The 19,515-nt window shown below is 36.5% G+C and overlaps 1 protein-coding gene across 1 annotated transcript in view; it reads left to right on the plus strand.

Annotated features, from left to right (window-relative positions):
- The window catches only part of COL4A5 (collagen type IV alpha 5 chain), a gene marked incomplete at its 3' end in the record, with an annotated part of 264,450 nt that overhangs the window by 219,396 nt on the left and 25,539 nt on the right, over nucleotides 1-19,515 (plus strand). The window contains exons 37-41 of the mRNA XM_082610613.1: nucleotides 11,510-11,636; nucleotides 14,421-14,501; nucleotides 15,149-15,247; nucleotides 15,811-15,861; nucleotides 17,173-17,373. Of these exons, the coding sequence (XP_082466739.1) occupies nucleotides 11,510-11,636; nucleotides 14,421-14,501; nucleotides 15,149-15,247; nucleotides 15,811-15,861; nucleotides 17,173-17,373 (559 nt within the window). The remainder of the gene's footprint in view (nucleotides 1-11,509; nucleotides 11,637-14,420; nucleotides 14,502-15,148; nucleotides 15,248-15,810; nucleotides 15,862-17,172; nucleotides 17,374-19,515) is intronic.

Genomic DNA, 19,515 nt, shown 5'->3' on the forward strand with positions numbered 1-19,515 from the left:
ACCTTGAAGGCAGTTATAGTTTCAGGCTTGTTAAAAAGCATTTAGTCTTACTGTGTTACTGTATTTGTTAGGTAGTTTCACAATGTTAAATTTGACTCATTAGGGATGATATATTCCATTTTGAGTTATACCAAATCTCCCAAAAAATAAAAGTCTAGAACCAGACAGCTTCATTGGTGAGTTCTATCAAACATTTAAAGAAGAATTCATACCAATCCTTCTCAAATTCTTCCAAAAAAATAGAAGAGAAAGGAATACTTCCAAATTCATTTTATGAGGTAAGCATTACCCTGATACCAAAACCAGACAGGGATGCCACAAGAAGAGAAAATTGCAGCCAATATCACTGATAAACACAGATGAAAAAATCCTCAATAAAATATTAGCAAACCAAACTCCAATACATTAAAAGGATCATACACCATGATCAAGAGGAATTTTCTAGAGGTGCAAGGATGGCTTAACATCTGCAAATCAAACAGTATTATACACCACATTAGCAAAATGAAGGGTAAAAATCATATGATCATAACAATAGATGCAGAAACGCATTTGACAAAATTCAATACCCACATATGATAAAACTCTCAACAACGTGGGCATAGAGGGAATATACCTCAACATAATAAAGGCGATACATGATAAGCCCACAACTAGCATCATACTCAATGGTGAAAAGCTGAAAGCTTTTCTTCTAAGATTAAGAACAAGCAAGAATGCCCACCCTTGTCACTTTTATTCAACATAGCATTAGAAGTCCTAGCCAAAGCAATTAGGCAAGGAAAAGAGAGAAAAAACAATCAAATTGGAAGGGAAGAAGTAAAACTTATTTGCAAATGACATGATATTATATATTTTAAAAACCCTAAAGACCACACCAAAAACTGTTAGGACTAATAAACAAATTCAGTCAATTTTCAGGATACCAAATCAATATTAAAAAATGTGTTGTGTTTCTATACACTAATAACAAACTAGCAGAAGGAAAAATTAAGAAAACAATTCCATTCACAATTGCATCAAAAAGAAGAAAATATCTAGGAATAAATTTAACCAAGGGAGTTGCACACTGAAAGCTGTAAGACGTTGACGAAAGAAATTGTAGAAGACACAGATAAAAGGAAGGATATTCCATGCTCATGGATTGGAAGAATTAATATTGTTAAAATGTCCATTCTACCAAAGCAATCTGTAGATTCAGTGCAATCCCTAAAAATTCCAGTGTCATTTTTTCAGAAAATAGAACAATCCTAAAATTTGTATGGAACCATAAAAGACCTCAAATAGCTGAAGCAATAGAAAAAAGGGCAAAGCTGGAGGCATCACACTCCCTGATTTGAAACTATATTTCAAAGCTATAGTAATCAAAAAAGTATGAAGACTATATTTTCAGGGATCATTTGTATAGTTTGTTACTAGAGAAGTTTTTATGAACGTGTAGAGCACCCGAAACCACAAGAAGGAGGTGCACCGTTCTCTCCTGAGTGTGAAGTCAGCTCTTGGTGTTACTTCTGCAACTGCCACTAGCCACTGATGATTGTTCTTCTCTTCCTTTGGGAGAGTAAGAGGGAGAGAACGCTGTCAGAGTTAAAAACAAAAACAAAAACAAACCAAGAAGGTATTCACACAAAAACAGACACATAGATCAATGGAGCAAAATAGAGATCACAGAAATAAACTTAAGCATGTATGGTCTGTTAAATTAACACAGAAGTCAAAACTATACAATGGGGAAGGGGCAGTCTCTTCAATAAATGGTGTTGGGAAAATTGGACAGCCACATGCAAAAAAATTGAAACTGGACCACTATCTTAACACCATGCACAAAAATCAACTCAAAGTGGATCAAAAATTTGAACATAAGATCTGAGACCATAAACCTCCTAAAAGAAAACACAAATGGTAAACTCCTTGACATTGGTCTTGGCAATGAGTTTTTGAATTGGACTCCAAAGCAAAGGCAACAAAAACAAAAACAAAAAAATAAACTAGTGGGACTACATCAAACTAAAATACTTCTGCACAGGAAAGGAAACCAACAAAATGAAAAGGCAGCCTACTAAGTGTGAGAAAATATTTGCAAATCATATATCTGATTAGGGGTTAATATCTAAAGTATATAAAGAGCCCATACAACTCAATACCAAAAAAATCAATCTGATTAAAAAACGAGCAAGGGACTTCCGGGTAAGATGGCAGAAGAGTAAGACGCGGAGATCACCTTCCTCCCCACGGATACACCAGAAATACAGCTACACGTGGAACAACTCCTACAGAACACCTACTGAATGCTGGCAGAAGACCCCAGACCTCCCAAAAGGCAAGAAACTCCCCACATACCTGGGTAGGGCAAAGCGGAGAGATTCCCGCACAGAGGAGCGGTGCCGAGCGGCACTCACCAGCCCGAGAGGCTTGTCTGCTCGCCCGCCGGGGCGGGCGGCACTGGAAGCTGAGGCTTGGGCTTCGGTCAGAGCGTAGGGAGAGGACTGGGGCTGGCGGCGAGAACTCAGCCTGAAGGGGGCTAATGTGCCACAGCTAGCTGGCAGGGAGTCCGGGAAAACTCTGGAGCTGCCGAAGAGGCAAGAGACTTTTTCTTCCCTCTTGGTTTCCTGGTGTGCGAGGAGAAGGGATTAAGAGCGCTGCTTAAAGGGGCTCCACAGACGGGCGTGAGTCACGACTGAAAGCGCGGAGCCCAGTGACGGGCGTGGGACGCTGGGGCTGCTGCTGCCTCCGCCAAGAAGCCTGTGTGCGAGCGCAGGTCACTGTCCACACCGCCCTTCCGGGAGCCCGTGCAGCCCGCCACTACCGGGGTCCTGGGATCCAGGGGCGGCTTCCCTGGGAGAACGCACGGCGCGCCTCGGGCTGGTGCAACGTCACGCCGACCTCTGCCGCTGCAGGCTCGCCCCGCACTCCGTGCCCCTCCCTCCCGCCCGGCCTGAGTGAGCCAGAGTCCCCGAAGAGGCTGCTCCTTTAACCCTGTCCTGTTTGAGCGAAGAACAGATGCCCTCCGGCGACCTACACACAGAGGCGGGGCCAAATCCAAAGCTGAGACCCAGGAGCTGTGAGAACAAAGAAGAGAAAGGGAAACCTCTCCCAGCAGCCTCAGAAGCAGCGGATTAAAGCTCCACAATCAACTTGATGTACCCTGCATCTGTGGAATACATGAATAGACAACAAATCATCCCAAATTGAGGAGCCAGGAGTCAGTGCTGTGCCTCTGAGGTGGGAGAGACAACTTCAGGACACTGGTCCACAAGAGACCTCCCAGCTCCACATAATATCAAACGGCGAAAATCTTCCAGAGATCTCCATCTCAACACCAGCACCCAGCTTCACTCAACGACCAGCAAGCTACAGTGCTGGACACCCTATGCCAAACAACTAGCAAGACAGGAACACAACGCCACCCATTAGCAGAGAGGTGGCCTAAAATCATAAAAAGTCCGCAGACAACCCAAAACACACCACCAGACGTGGACCTGCCCACCAGAAAGACAAGATCCAGCCTCATCCACCAGAACACAGGCACTAGTCCCCTCCACCAGGAAGCCTACACAACCCACTAAACCAACCTTAGCCACTGGGGACAAACACCAAAAACAACGGGAACTACGAACCTGCAGCCTGCAAAAAGGAGACCCCAAACACAGTAACATAAGCAAAATGAGAAGACAGAAAAACACACAGCAGGAGAAGGAGCAAGATAAAAACGCACCAGACCTAACAAATGAAGAGGTAATAGGCAGTCTACCTGAAAAAGAATTCAGAATAATGATGGTAAAGATGATCCAAGATTCTATTTCCCAGATCCAAAATCTTGGAAATAGAATAGACAAAATGCAAGAAACAGTTAACAAGGACCTAGAAGAACTAAAGATGAATCAAGCATAGATTAAAAACACAATAAATGAAATAAAAAATACTCTAGATGGGATCAATAGCAGAATAACTGAGGCAGAAGAACGGATCAGTGAGGTGGAAGATAAAATAGTGGAAATAACTGCTGCAGAGCAAAATAAAGAAAAAAGAATGAAAAGAACAGAGGACAGTCTCAGAGACCTCTGGGACAACATTAAACGCACCAACATTCGAATTATAGGGGTTCCAGAAGAAGAAGAAAAAAAGAAAGGGACTGAGAAAATATTTGAAGAGATTATAGTTGAAAACTTCCCTTATATGGGAAAGGAAATAGTTAATCAAGTCCAAGAGGCACAGAGAGTCCCATAAGGAATAAATCCAATGAGAAATACGCCAAGACACATATTAATCAAACTGTCAAAAATTAAACACAAAGAAATCATATTAAAAGCAGCAAGGCAAAAACAACAAATAACACACAAGGGAATCCCCATCAGGATAACAGCTGATCTCTCAGCAGAAAATCTACAAGCCAGAAGGGAGTGGCAGGACATAATTATAGTGATGAAGGAGAGAAACCTGCAACCAAGATTACTCTACCCAGCAAGGATCTCATTCAGATTTGATGGAGAAATTAAAACATTTACAGACAAGCAAAAGCTGAGAGAGTTCAGCACCATCAAACCAGCTTTACAACAAATGCTAAAGGAACTTCTCTAGGAGAGAAACACAACAGAAGGAAAAGACCTACAATAACGAACCCAAAACAATTAAGAAAATGGGAATAGGAACATACATATCGATAATTACCTTAAATGTAAATGGACTAAATGCTCCCACGAAAAGACACAGATTGGCTGAATGGATACAAAAACAAGACCCATATATATGCTGTCTACAAGAGACCCACTTCAGACCTAGAGACACATACAGATTGAAAATAAGGGGATGGAAAAAGATATTCCATGCAAATGGAAACCAAACGAAAGCTGGAGTAGCAATTCTCATATCAGACAAAATAGACTTTAAAATAAAGACTACTAGAAGAGACAAAGAAGGACACTACATAATGATCAAGGGATCGATCCAAGAAGAAGATATAACAATTGTAAATATTTATGCACCCAACATAGGAGCACCTCAATACATAAGGCAAATACTAACAGCCATAAAAGGAGAAATCGACAGTAACACAATCATAGTAGGGGACTTTAACACCCCACTTTCACCAATGGACAGATCATCCAAAATGAAAATAAATAAGGAAACACAAGCTTTAAATGATACATTAAACAAGATGGACTTAATTGATATTTATAGGACATTCCATCCAAAAACAACAGAATACACATTTTTCTCAAGTGCTCATGGAACATTCTCCAGGATAGATCATATCTTGGGTCACAAATCAAGCCTTGGTAAATTTAAGAAAATTGAAATTGTATCAAGTATCTTTTCCGACCACAATGCTATGAGACTAGATATCAATTACAGGAAAAGAGCTGTAAAAAATACAAACACATGGAGGCTAAACAATACACTACTTAATAACAAAGTGATCACTGAAGAAATCGAAGAGGCAATTTAAAAATACCTAGAAACAAATGACAATGGAGACACGATGACCCAAAACCTATGGGATGCAGCAAAAGCAGTTCTAAGAGGGAAATTTATAGCAATACAATCCCACCTTAAGAAACAGGAAACATCTCGAATAAACAACCTAACCTTGCACCTAAAGCAATTAGAGAAAGAAGAACAAAAACATCCCAAAGTTAGCAGAAGGAAAGAAATCATAAAGATCAGATCAGAAATAAATGAAAAAGAAAAGAAGGAAATGATAGCAAAGATCAATAAAACTAAAAGCTGGTTCTTTGAGAAGATAAACAAAATTGATAAACCATTAGCCAGACTCATCAAGAAAAAAAGGGAGAAGACTCAAATCAATAGAATTAGAAATGAAAAAGGAGAAGTAACAACTGACACTGCAGAAATACAAAAGATCATGAGAGATTACTACAAGCAACTCTATGCCAATGAAATGGACAACCTGGAAGAAATGGACAAATTCTTAGAAAGGCACAACCTGCCAAGACTGAATCAGGAAGAAATAGAAAATATGAACAGACCAATCACAAGCACTGAAATTGAAACTGTGATTAAAAATCTTCCAACAAACAAAAGCCCAGGACCAGATGGCTTCACAGGCGAATTCTATCAAGCATTTAGAGAAGAGCTAACACCTATGCTTCTCAAACTCTTCCAAAATATAGCAGAGGGAGGAACACTCCCAAACTCATTCTACGAGGCCACCATCACCTTGATACCAAAACCAGACAAGGATGTCACAAAGAAAGAAAACTACAGGCCAATATCACTGATGAACATAGATGCAAAAATCCTCAACAAAATACTAGCAAACAGAATCCAACAGCACGTTAAAAGGATCATACACCATGATCAAGTGGGGTTTATTCCAGGAATGCAAGGATTCTTCAATATACGCAAATCAATCAACGTGATACACCATATTAACAAATTGAAGGAGAAAAACCATATGATCATCTCAATAGATGCAGAGAAAGCTTTCGACAAAATTCAACACCCATTTATGATAAAAACCCTGCAGAAAGTAGGCATAGAGGGAACTTTCCTCAACATAATAAAGGACATACATGACAAACCCACAGCCAGCATCGTCCTCAATGGTGAAAAACTGAAACCATTTCCACTAAGATCAGGAACAAGACAAGGTTGCCCACTCTCACCACTCTTATTCAACCTAGTTTTGGAAGTTTTAGCCACAGCAATCAGAGAAGAAAAGGAAATAAAAGGAATCCAAATCGGAAAAGAAGAAGTAAAGCTGTCACTGTTTGCAGATGACATGATACTATACATAGAGAATCCTAAAGATGCTACCAGAAAACTACTAGAGCTAATCAATGAATTTGGTAAAGTTGCAGGATACAAAATTAATGCACAGAAATCTCTGGCATTCCTATATACTAATGATGAAAAATCTGAAAGTGAAATCAAGGAAACCCTCCCATTTACCCTTGCAACAAAAAGAATAAAATATCTAGGAATAAACCTACCTAAGGAGACAAAAGACCTGTATGCAGAAAATTATAAGACACTGATGAAAGAAATTAAAGATGATACAAATTGATGGAGAGATGTACCATGTTCTCGGATTGGAAGAATCAACATTGTGAAAATGACTCTACTACCCAAAGCAATCTACAGATTCAATGCAATCCCTATCAAACTACCACTGGCATTTTTCACAGAACTAGAGCAAAAAATTTCACGATTTGTATGGAAACACAAAAGACCCCAAATAGCCAAAGCAATCTTGAGAACGAAAAATGGAGCTGGAGGAATCAGGCTCCCTGACTTCAGACTATACTACAAAGCTACAGTAATCAAGACAGTATGGTACTGGCACAAAAACAGAAAGATAGATCAATGGAACAGGATAGAAATCCCAGAGATAAACCCATGGACATATGGTCACCTTATCTTTGATAAAGGAGGCAGGAATGTACAGTGGAGAAAGGACAGTCTCTTCAATAAGTGGTGCTGGGAAAACTGGATAGGGACATGTAAAAGTATGAGATTAGATCACTCCCTAACACCATACACAAAAATAAGCTCAAAATGGATTAAAGACCTAAATGTAAGGCCAGACACTATCAAACTCTTAGAGGAAAACATAGGCAGAACACTCTATGACATAAATCACAGCAAGATCCTTTTTGACCCACCTCCTAGAGAAATGGAGATAAAGACAGAAATAAACAAATGGGAACTAATGAAACTTCAAAGCTTTTGCACAGCAAAGGAAACCATAAACAAGACCAAAAGACAACCCTCAGAATGGGAGAAAATATTTGCCAATGAAGCAACTGACAAAGGATTAATCTCCAAAATTTATAAGCAGCTCATGCAGCTCAATAACAAAAAAACAAACAACCCAATCCAAAAATGGGCAGAAGACCTAAATAGACATTTCTCCACAGAAGATATACAGACTGCCAACAAACACATGAAAGGATGCTCAACACCTTTACTCATTAGAGAAATGCAAATCAAAACTACAATGAGATATCATCTCACACCAGTCAGAATGGCCATCATCAAAAAATCTAGAAACAATAAATGCTGGAGAGGGTGTGGAAAAAAGGGAACACTCTTGCACTGTTGGTGGGAATGTGAATTGGTACAGCCACTATGGAGAATGGTATGGAGGTTCCTTAAAAAATGACAAATAGAACTACCATATGACCCAGCAATCCCACTACTGGGCATATACCCTGAGAAAACCATAATTCAAAAAGAGACATGTACCAAAATGTTCATAGCAGCCCTATTTACAATAGCCCGGAGATGGAAACAACCTAAGTGTCCATCATCGGATGAATGGGTAAAGAAGATGTGGCACATATATACAATGGAATATTACTCAGCCATAAAAAGAAATGAAATTGAGCTATTTGTAATGAGGTGGATGGACCTAGAGTCTGTCATACAGAGTGAAGTAAGTCAGAAAGAGAAAGACAAATACTGTATGCTGACACATATATATGGAATTTAAGAAAAAAAATGTCATGAAGAACATAGGGGTAAGACAGGAATAAAGACACAGACCTACTAGAGAATGGACTTGAGGATATGGGGAGGGGGAAGGGTAAGCTGTGACAAAGTGAAAGAGCGGCATATACATATACACACTACCAAACGTAAGGTAGACAGCTAGTGGGAATCAGCCGCATAGCACAGGGCGATCAGCTTGGTGCTCTGTGTCCGCCTGGAGGGGTGGTATAGGGAGGGTGCGAGGGAGACGCAAAAGGGAGGGGATATGGGAACATATGTATATGTATACGTGATTAAATTTGTTATAAAGCAAAAAATTTAAAAAAATAAAAATAAAAATAAAAAAATAAAAAACGAGCAAGGAATCTTAATAGACATTTTTTAAAAAAAGACATACCTATGGCCAATACGTACATGAAAAGGTTCTCAATATCACTAATCATCAGGAAAATGCAAATCAAAATCATGAGATATCACCTCACACCTTTTTGAATGGCTATTATCAAAAAAAAAAAACAAAAAATAACAAGTGTTGGCAAAGATGTGGACAAAAGTAACTCTTGCACACTGTTACTGGGACTGAAAACAGTATCCAGGTTCCTCAAAAAATTAAAAATAGAACTACCATATGATCCAGCAGTTCCCCTTCTGGGTATTTATCCAAAGAAAATGAAAACACTAACTGGAAAAGATATATGCACCCCCATGTTTCTTGAAGCATTATTTACAATGTCTGAGCAACCTAAATGTCCACTGATGGATGAATGGATAAAGAAGTGGTGTATAAAAAATAATGAAACCTTGCCATTTGTCATAACATAGATGGACCTTGAGGGTATTACGCTAAGTGAAATAAGTCAAACAGAGAACAAAAGATACCATGTGATGTCATTTATATGTGGAATCTAAAAACAAATAAAATTAAAACAAACAAAAACCAAGCTCATGAATACAGAGAATATATTGGTGGTTGCCAGAGGCAGGGGAGGATGGGGGTGGGTGAAATAGGTGAAAGGGGTTAAAAAGTACAAACTTCTAGCAATAAATTAAGTAAGTCATGGGGATGTAATATACTGCATGGTGACTATAGTTAATAAATTGTATATTGAAAATTGCTTAAAACTTTTCCTCACCAGAACAAAAACTTTATAACTGTATGGTGATGGATACTAACTAGACTTACTATGGTGATCGTTTCACAATATATGCACCTATTGAATCATTATGTTGTATACCTGAAACTAATATAATATGTCAATTATATCTAAATTTAAAAAAGAATTATATCAAAGCTTGACATTAGAATAAATATAGATATTTGTGTTTTAAGTGTATGGATAAGTGTGGTTTAAGTCTTGCCTAGCTTTTGCTGAGAGCATTAATAGACTAGAATTTTCCCTTCTCAGAGTATTTATAGGATTCTTCCCAGGTTGTTGATTTTCTGAGTACTAGTTTTCATTATCTTCTTGCTTATCTTTTTAGAAGCTCATTATTTTTTCTGCAAGTGTATGAATAATAAAAGTTCAGGTGAAACTTAAACTAGCAAATTGTAGTACTTTTCAGAAGTCCTAGTGAAAACTTACTTTCTTTTTTACAGTTCACTTGGTTTGAAGGAGTAGGGCCATACGGTGGTAAGAACTGTATCAGGGAACAAGAACTGGTCAAAATTACAATTTGGGGTTATTTGTAGAATTTAACATACTTCATTATAAATAATCAGAAGTTTATCTACTGCATTTCATGTTTACCATTAGCAGAATAATGGAATTTTCTTCTTGTTATTTTTTAATTTTGATATATGTCATTGGTTCATGAATAACAAGAAGAATTATGATCGTTTATTCAAAGCTTTTCTGTGTAAGTACCTAAGCTGGAACCAGTTCAATCCAAAATTCAATTGTATACCTATTATGTGTGTAAAAATGTGCTAGATATTTGATTTATAATGGTTCAGACAGAAATACATATATTCCAAGCCCAAGATTGTTAATTGTTTTTTAAGAAACGGAAGTAAGGAGAAAAGTCATTAGTTTAAAAAGCTTTTACCATAGTGCGGAAACACTTGAGTCACAAATATATGATCTTACTCACCTAGACAAGCATAAGCACTAAATGAAAAAGAAAGTATTCAGCAGGTGGTGTTGAACACTTTGTTGGACAGGTCATGGTCCTCATGAGCAGAGCAGTGAACACTGTGGTAGATTTAGTGTTATGACATATATTCTCATTGTTGTTGGGAAAAACTTGTTTCAATCGTGAAAGTGGGTATGAATTCTTCTAAGACTTTATTAGAAGAAAATAATGCAAATGTTCGTTGAGCAAAAGTGGTTATATATGAATTATCTCTGACCCCAAAGAAGTTTTCAGTGTAATTGAAGAGTTAAGACATGCATATATGAAAGCATTATAAACATAATGGAATAAGAACCTACCCTAAATTTTTAGGATAGGCTCTCTGTCCTGGAAGTCTTCATGGAGGAAATGGGATTTGAGATGTCCACTGAAGAACTGATAGACTTCTTCATGTTAAGATGAAATTTCCCTTTTACAATAGAACCTACTGTAATTATTGTTTGACATGCTTATTGTAAGCAATGAATTTCATTGTAGTATACTAGGCATGATGATCAAAGGTTCTGAAATCAAACTGCCTGGACCCAAACTCAGATTCTACCACTTGTTAGCTGCATTACCATCAAATGGGGATAATAATAGTATATTTCTTACAGAGTTAGGATTAATGAGAATAATGCATCTACATATCATGGGAATAGCATGAGCTCTGGAGTCTGACAGATCTTGGTTCAAATCCCAGTTCTGCTACTTACCAGAGACCTTAGGCACTTGAGTTCTCCAAGATTCAGTTTTCTCATTTATAAATGGAGATGATAAAGCCTAACCCAAAAGGCTGTTGTGATGATTAAATGAAGCAATTTATGTAAAGCACTTAGCAGAGTGCCTGACATACAGTAAAAGCTCTATGAATAATTTTATGTTGTTATAAAATCTAAGTCATGTAGAGACTTCATTTTTATCTTCCTATTCATGTTTTAAGGGTGAACCTGGTCTGCAGGGATACCCAGGGAACCCTGGTATCAAAGGTGCTATGGGAGATACTGGTTTGCCTGGATTGCCAGGGACCCCTGGAGCAAAAGGACAACCAGGCCTTCCTGGATTCCCTGGTAATATTACTTTTCTTAAATGCTTCCTTCTCTCCTTTCTTATCTACTCTAACCCATGTCACAAAGCCACTTCTTAATTGACAGACTTCTGTTCTATTTCTCAATCAGCTACAGACCAGCAAAGCAATCTCGAACTAGCTCTTTAACATTTTTGCCCAAATTTCTTTCTGTATAAAATGAAAATGGGCATTACCAACTCAGCAGGACAATATCCTGTGGGCAGAGAGCACTTTTGAGTCTTTGGCTGCTAGCCACAAGTCAACTAAGAGGCCTTACTATTTTTCTAGGTGGTAATGTACACTGCTAAGCCCTAGCCTGCTGCTGATTCCCTTAGAATGTTGTACTCAGGTACACGGTGGGTAGCTGTTGGTAGAACAATCATGCAGTTCATTCAAATGATAAGGACTGAGTCATGCAAGCAAAGGGACTTAAGCACTGTAGTCAAGTAGGTGGTCTGAACTCAATTGTTATAGTGCCTGCTCTGTTTACACATGTATTTATTTTTTTGTTTGTTTGTTTTTTGGATTGTACAGTGGCATGGATGCAGTGGGCCTTTGGTTATCTTTTCCTTAACCTTTTTATTAAAGTATAGCATACAATAACATGTACAAGACAATAAATGAGTTTTTACCTATATATATATATATATATATATATATATATATATATATATCCATGTACCCACCACACATATCAAGGTATAAAACAGTTCCCTTACCCCATGAAGTTTACCTACGCCCCTTCACAGTGACACCCCCCTTCCCCAGGTAACCACTACTATGACTTCTATCACCACCAGTTAATTTTACCTGTTTTTGAAATTCACATAAATGGAATGATACAGTATATATCTTTGTGTCTAGCTTCTTTCACTCATCATTATGAATGTAAGATTCATTTATCTTGTTGCCAGTCAGCAGGTTTTTTGTTTTTTTTTATCATTGCTCCATAATATTCCATTGAAGAAATAAACCATAATCAATTACCCATTCTCTTCTTGATGGACTTTTGGGTTGTTTCCAGTTTGGGACTATTAAGGGAAAAGATGCTATTAACATTCTTTGACACGTCTTTTGGGGGACACGTGTACTCATTTCTCTCACACAAAAACTTAGTGGTAGAATTACTGAATCAGAGGGTAGGTGTACATTTAACTTTAGTAGATGGTGCCAGTTTTCCAAAGTGATTTTATACATTACAGTCCCACCTGCAATGTATGAATGTCCATGGGTGGCTCCTGGTGGCTTGCCATAATCATATAGTAGTTAGTACTTTGTGTTGTGAAATGTCCAGTTGCCTGTATCCTCACCTCACTTGATACTGTCAGTCTTTTTAATTTTAGCAATTCTTGTGGGTATATAGAGGTATCTCAATGAAGTTTTAATTTACATTTTCCTAATGAATGACAATGTTAAACACCTTTTCATATACTTATTGGCCATTTGACATATTTATGAAGTGCCTGCTCCAAGTTTTTTTGCTCTTATTTAGTGAGTTGTTTGCCTTTTTTCTTATTATTCAGAGCAGTTCTTCATATATTCTGGATATGTATTACAAATAGATTCTTTCTGTCTCAAATTTGCCTTTCACTCTCTTAATGCTGTCATGTGATGTTAATAAAGTCCTTTCTTACTCTTCTTTCATGGTTAGTGCTTTTTGTGTCCTATTCAAGAAATGTTTGCCTACTCAGGTTTATGGAAATATTCTAATTTTTTCTGTAACTTTCAATGTTTAAGGTTTAAGGTTTTATATTTAGGTTTATGGTCTGCCTCGAAGAAGAATAGTTTTATGGTGTGATTAGGGGTCAAGGTTCATTTTTTTTCATACAGATGTCCAATTGCTCCACACTCTTTTTTTATTTTAAAGAAACAGTTCTTCTTTTCTTGTGCTCATCGAAAGACACCATTAAGAAAACGAATAGGGAAGCTATAGACTAGGAGAAGATACTTACAAAACATGTATCTCATAAATGACTGATATCTGGGATATATAAAGAACTTCTACAACTTAATAATAACAAGACATGCAATCCATTTTTCTCAATGCTGAAGATTTGGAACGTACATTTCACAAAAGAAGATTCACGGATGTTCAATAAACACGTGTAAAAGTGATCAATATCGTTAGCTACCAAAGAAATGCAAATTAAAACCACAATGAGGTAGCACTACATTTCTACTAGAATGGCTATTATTAAAACAACTGGTATCACCATATGTTGTACAAGGATCTAGAGCAAGTGGAATTCCCAAATATTGTTGTTTGTTTGTTTATAAATCACAGCATATACCTATTCTGTGACTCAGCAGTTTCACTCCTATCCAAGTATTTACCCAAGATAAATTAAGATTTATGTCTACAAAAATACCAGCACAGAGATATTCATAGCAGCATTACTCATAATAGCTAAGTAGACCAGGTTTCCATAAATAAATAGATATTCGTGATAGCTAAAACCTGACAACAACCCAAATGTCCAACAAGAAATGAATGGATTCTTAAAAATTTGGTATATCCATACAATGGAATCCTACCAATTAATTCTACCAGTATAATATGGTGATAATTGTTTTTATTATGAATATAAAATAATGTCAACCTCTGAATAACTCAATTTAAAACTTAAAATTATCCTTAAATCATCAAGCAAACACCAGCATCTTTTTGGGTTTTCTGTCTATTCTTCACTGTTTCTATGCTAACACTCTAAATTGTAAATTTGAATTGTAGCTCTCAAAGCAGTGCGGTTTTTCTTTTATCATTAAATTGAGCTCTTTACCCTAGGAACCCCAGGCCTTCCTGGACCAAAAGGTATTAATGGTCCTCCTGGGAACCCTGGCCTTCCAGGAGAACCTGGTCCTGTAGGTAAGAATGAAAAATAAGGGTTTGCTGTTCTGTTAAACTAAGGCTTTATTCATTTTTGGAAAGTCAACTCATTTCTGGGAGCTGTGAACATTTTCAAGACAAAGAAACATGGTGATCATTCACTTAATACTACCTGTTAGGTACGAAGTGAACAATTCTTAATAAAAGTTGCTTAAAATTATTATTATGGGACCTTATTTTGGGGGCTCACTTTTTCCAAGGAGAGTTATTTCAAGTATCCTATAATAGTAGGTAGACACTCTGATTATTTTAGAATGGCAAGGTGTAGTTTTCTTTGTTTACTGAATTCTAAAGCAAATCACTTCCTTTGGCCCCATACAAGGCCTATAATTCACCCCACTTCCATCCCCCCACACATGCACATCTTGCTTTCTTATATATTCTAAAGGTAGATTAAAATGAGAAAGTGAAATGTTTTGAATACTGAATGAATGATAAAGCAGTTCCTTATTCTCAAATTATCCTGTATTTCTTTTCCACAAGATTTCATGATTTAAAGGAGTGTCCCAGAGACACTTTGTGTCTTTTGGGTAGAACTATTTGAAGCCAAAATGGAAAGAATTGGGGATATGGAAGGAAAAGGGAATTGGGAAGATAGGTGTAACCTGCTGTACTCTGTTCTTCAGGTGGTGGTGGTCGTCCTGGGCCACCAGGGCCTCCAGGTGAAAAAGGCAAACCAGGTCAAGATGGTATTCCTGGACCAGCTGGACAGAAGGGTGAACCAGGTGCTATATTTTTTAATTGTCCTTAATTTTCTAATTTCTTCCTTGTCTACTTTAACTTTTGCCCTTTTTTACCCATAGTGAAATTGTATCTTCTTTCTTACCCTCTAAGCTACCACATACTTTTCCCTTCCTAATTACCTTCTTGCACTCCGTCCTGAGAATATTACCTCACATTTATTGATAAAGTTGCCTCCCTCTTATGAAAAACTCCATATCCTTTCTTGTTCAATTTTTCATGTCAAGAAGCTACCTGGACAACTTCTTGTCATCAAGAAGTCAACTACTCTGGATGACCTCCTTTCACTATGCAATCTCTATTCCATTTATATATACACACATATATTCATATGACATGAGTTTTTAAGGATAACACTCATCACAAATAGAATATAAGTTTATATGGTTTTCTCATGTTAGAATTGTAGTTCCATGTTGGAAATGTCTTCGTGTTTCATATAATATACATTGCAGCACTTACGAAAAACCTAAATGATCCAAAAATAATTTGTCCTTGTTTCAGTTATTATTATCTATTTGATAATTTTTGGTTTATGCTCTAACAGGTCAACCAGGCTTTGGAATCCCAGGACCCCCTGGACTTCCAGGACTTTCTGGTAAGCTTTAATGAAGCATGCTAAATCAGTCCATAAAATATAATATTCTCCAGTACACATACTTATTCATCTATACATACAACCCCAGACGACTCAAAGCTAGAGTTACATCTTAAAGCATTTCCTAATTAGCAACTTAGTATAAAGAGTTGTACTATAAAAAATACACCATTAAGAACATTTACATATAGATATCTCTTCATTAACCTCATAAATAAATGTTAGGGGTGGGATAGGGAGGGTGGGAGGGAGACGCAAGAGGGAGGGGATATGGGGATATATGCATACATATAGCTGATTCACTTTGTTATACAGCAGAAACTAACACAACATTGTAAGGCAATTATACTCCAATAAAGATGTTAAAATAAAAAAAATTTTTTAAAAGAAAGCAAAATTGTACGAAGAGGTAGATTTCACTAAGTTTTTAAAAACCCTTTTAGCCAGAAGAAAAACACTTTTTTCTCCCCATGGAAACCAAAACCAAGGTAATATAAGAAAACTGTAGAAATATGTACCAATAATAAAAATGTCTATTGAAAACTCCATCTTAATTTACATCTTGCATTTTGGATGGGTAGGTGTGCACACACATCTACCTTCCCTCATTTGTTCTTACTATTATTGTAAGCATCAAGTAGTCAATTAAATGACTGAATGTGTGTACAGATATGTATGTTTATGTTCTGAAATGACCATTGGCTATTCTATGGAGACTTTTTTCAAACTACACATAGATCACTTAGAAATCCCTGTGTTTTTTTCATGAATCCAACATAAAAATTATTACTCTAATGTGCGACTGTTTTATTGCTCTCAAGCATGTCGGTGGTGTAGAAAAGGTGTTGAAAAGAGTTTATCTAGATTGTGTTTCTAAATCTTGGATAGAATGGTCTTCGGGGACACACAGCAACCGTTGAAGATCCATATCTTCCAATGGTCTCAAAAATTAGTCTCAAAACATTTGTGTTAGGAATTTCCTCCAGCTATCTCCAACCTATTGTTGCAGATATTTTATACTTTTCTATTTTTTTCTCCTTTTTTCTCATAACTACTGGTCATGTGATCATTGCTTTATGTCCTAATACAAAGGATATCTTTTAGGATGCAAGTTATTATTGTTTCTATATTTCTATACATAGAAATAACAGTATGGGTTTTCTGGATGGGCTGGGGATTTGGTAAGATGTAGAAATGACCTCAGTAAATTCCATTACTTCTTCTAGTAAGTGGGAGCAGCTTTAGTCTTACAGACAAGCCTGATATTCAGTATCATTTAATGTGTTCTCTAACATGACTTCACTTTCATAGGTCAAAAGGGTGATGGAGGATTACCTGGCATTCCAGGAAACCCTGGCCTTCCAGGTCCAAAGGGTGAACCAGGCTTTCATGGTTTCCCTGGTCTGCAGGGTCCCCCAGGCCCTCCTGGTCCTCCAGGTCCAGCTCTGGAAGGCCCTAAAGGCAACCCTGGGCCCCAAGGTCCTCCGGGGAGACCAGGTATGTACATGAGTGGTAGGGGAATGGTCTATTTATTAGTCCATTTATCTCATTTTGCTGGTAGGTTATTCAGTCTTTAGGACTTTAGAATCTATAATCCAAAGAACTTCTTAAAAAGAAAGAGCTTATTTTATTCATAGCTCCATCCATTTCCATGACATCTAATAATTCTTTTCAGTAATGCGTTTCATCATTTAAAGTTGAACTAAAACATACCAACTTGGAGGAAAAAAAGAAATAATGGATTTATTAGTCGTTTTATTAAACATAAAGCTATACTGATAACCTGGCAGCAAAATGTCATCTGCATTTTTAATGTGAGCTTCTCAGCATGTCATCACAGAAATCATTTTAGTGATCACCAAATAGATGCTTGTGGTCCATACCAAAAGTGTTGCTATGGTTCTGTCATATGATCAGCAAATGTCACCAAGCACAATAAAGAAATTTTATCTTCTCTAGGAGCTAGGCAATCAAATTTATCTTCAACATCACAGCATGATTAAATTGAATAGTGATCTCTTCATACCAGCTTCATGTCTATACCTCATTTGTCTTGTGTTAACTGCTCTAGTAGTCTCAGTTTTGCATCCAGTGTTCACTTTTCATTTTGTGTTTGTGCTGTGTCATTTCATTTTAGTAAGCTTGGAAACACTCATTTTCATCCTGAATTAATGTCGCTGAGCTCAGTCACTGAAGATAGATTATTAATACATTCTTGAGACTTGATATTCAATTTTTATATTTGTAATTATTGAAAACTTGGCCCTCATTGATTTTTTAAAAATAAGAGAAATGTAAGATTAAAAAAAACCAAAGCAATTGCCTTTTTATCCTTTGAAGGTCTCTGACCCATTTTTTAAACGTATTTAAAAGTGAAAATTTCCATAAACTCTGAAGTGATTGCAGTCAGTTTTAATACGATGTGCTCTAAAAACATGAATTAAATGGGATCACATACTTTGTTCAGAAGATGATTTTCAAAACTAGATTTTATCTGATCTGATTTGACTGTTTATAGAGAGTGTTATTTAAAGTTTTACTTTGGTTTACTACTGAAGAAAAGCAGTGAAAATCTCCTCAGCCATGTTAATTCTCTTGCATGTAATGTAAAGAATTGACACAAATATCTTGCTTGGTTATGCATGCAATAGTTCAAATAAACCAAACTATTATCCTTTTTTGTATTTTAATCAGCACTGTGGCTGTTTATTCTTACCAGTAATAGAGCTCAATGCTGAACATTACTCTGAAATATGTCAACATAAAGACATCAGTCACAAAGTTTCTTTAAAAATTACTGTTTCTAAAAGAAATAATAACAAAAGTAGTCGGAAGAAGAACACACATCTGATGAGTATTTGTGACTTATCGATTTGTTCATAAACTACAAATTAAAATGGAATTTTAAACCCAATTGCTCTTAGAATTGATTGTTGTCATCTACACTCATAGTAATAATTATTATAAAAATGATTTTTGGTCTTTCAAAATATGTTACATGTGTTGTTTTTATTTTAGTGTTGATGTGAAGTGGTGATAATTTGGTTTATATACAGATGCATGAATATGAGCTTGCAGAATATTCTTTTATTGAATTAAAGTTTAACTTGAAAGAAGTTAGTGTAATGCTTTAGTTTCTTGATATTTCTAACAATTTTGATATTTTTCCTTTTTATTAATGATGACATTGGGCCTTGGTGAACTTTGCTCCCTATCCAGGTCCTACAGGTTAGCTCCTTAACTCCAAAGTAGTATCTGCATGAAGTATGAAACTTTTCTTATATTTATATATATATATATGTATGTGTATATTATTTATATACACATATATAGTGTATGTATATGTGTGTATATAGGTGTATATACACCTGTACCTAATATTTTCAAGTGTTTGAATATATTTTAAGAGCAAATATGCCAATTCAATTCTTACATGTTGATCTATCTCTGAAAGTTTTCAGGAACTTGCAGAGTCCAGTTTTTCTGTCTATTGGAATAACTCAAAATTACCTAATTAGGAAAACTGATATATCATTTTAAAATTCATATATCTGTGTCATTTTTAGTTGAAAATTTTTAGCACTCAAAAGTATATTGTATACTATTTTACGTTTACCTTTAGAGTGTATTTCCTATTTTTGCCTCATATCTGTT

Source organism: Mesoplodon mirus (genome assembly GCF_964341445.2).
Source record: "Mesoplodon mirus genome assembly, chromosome: X".
In the NCBI taxonomy this organism is placed as follows: domain Eukaryota; kingdom Metazoa; phylum Chordata; class Mammalia; order Artiodactyla; family Ziphiidae; genus Mesoplodon; species Mesoplodon mirus.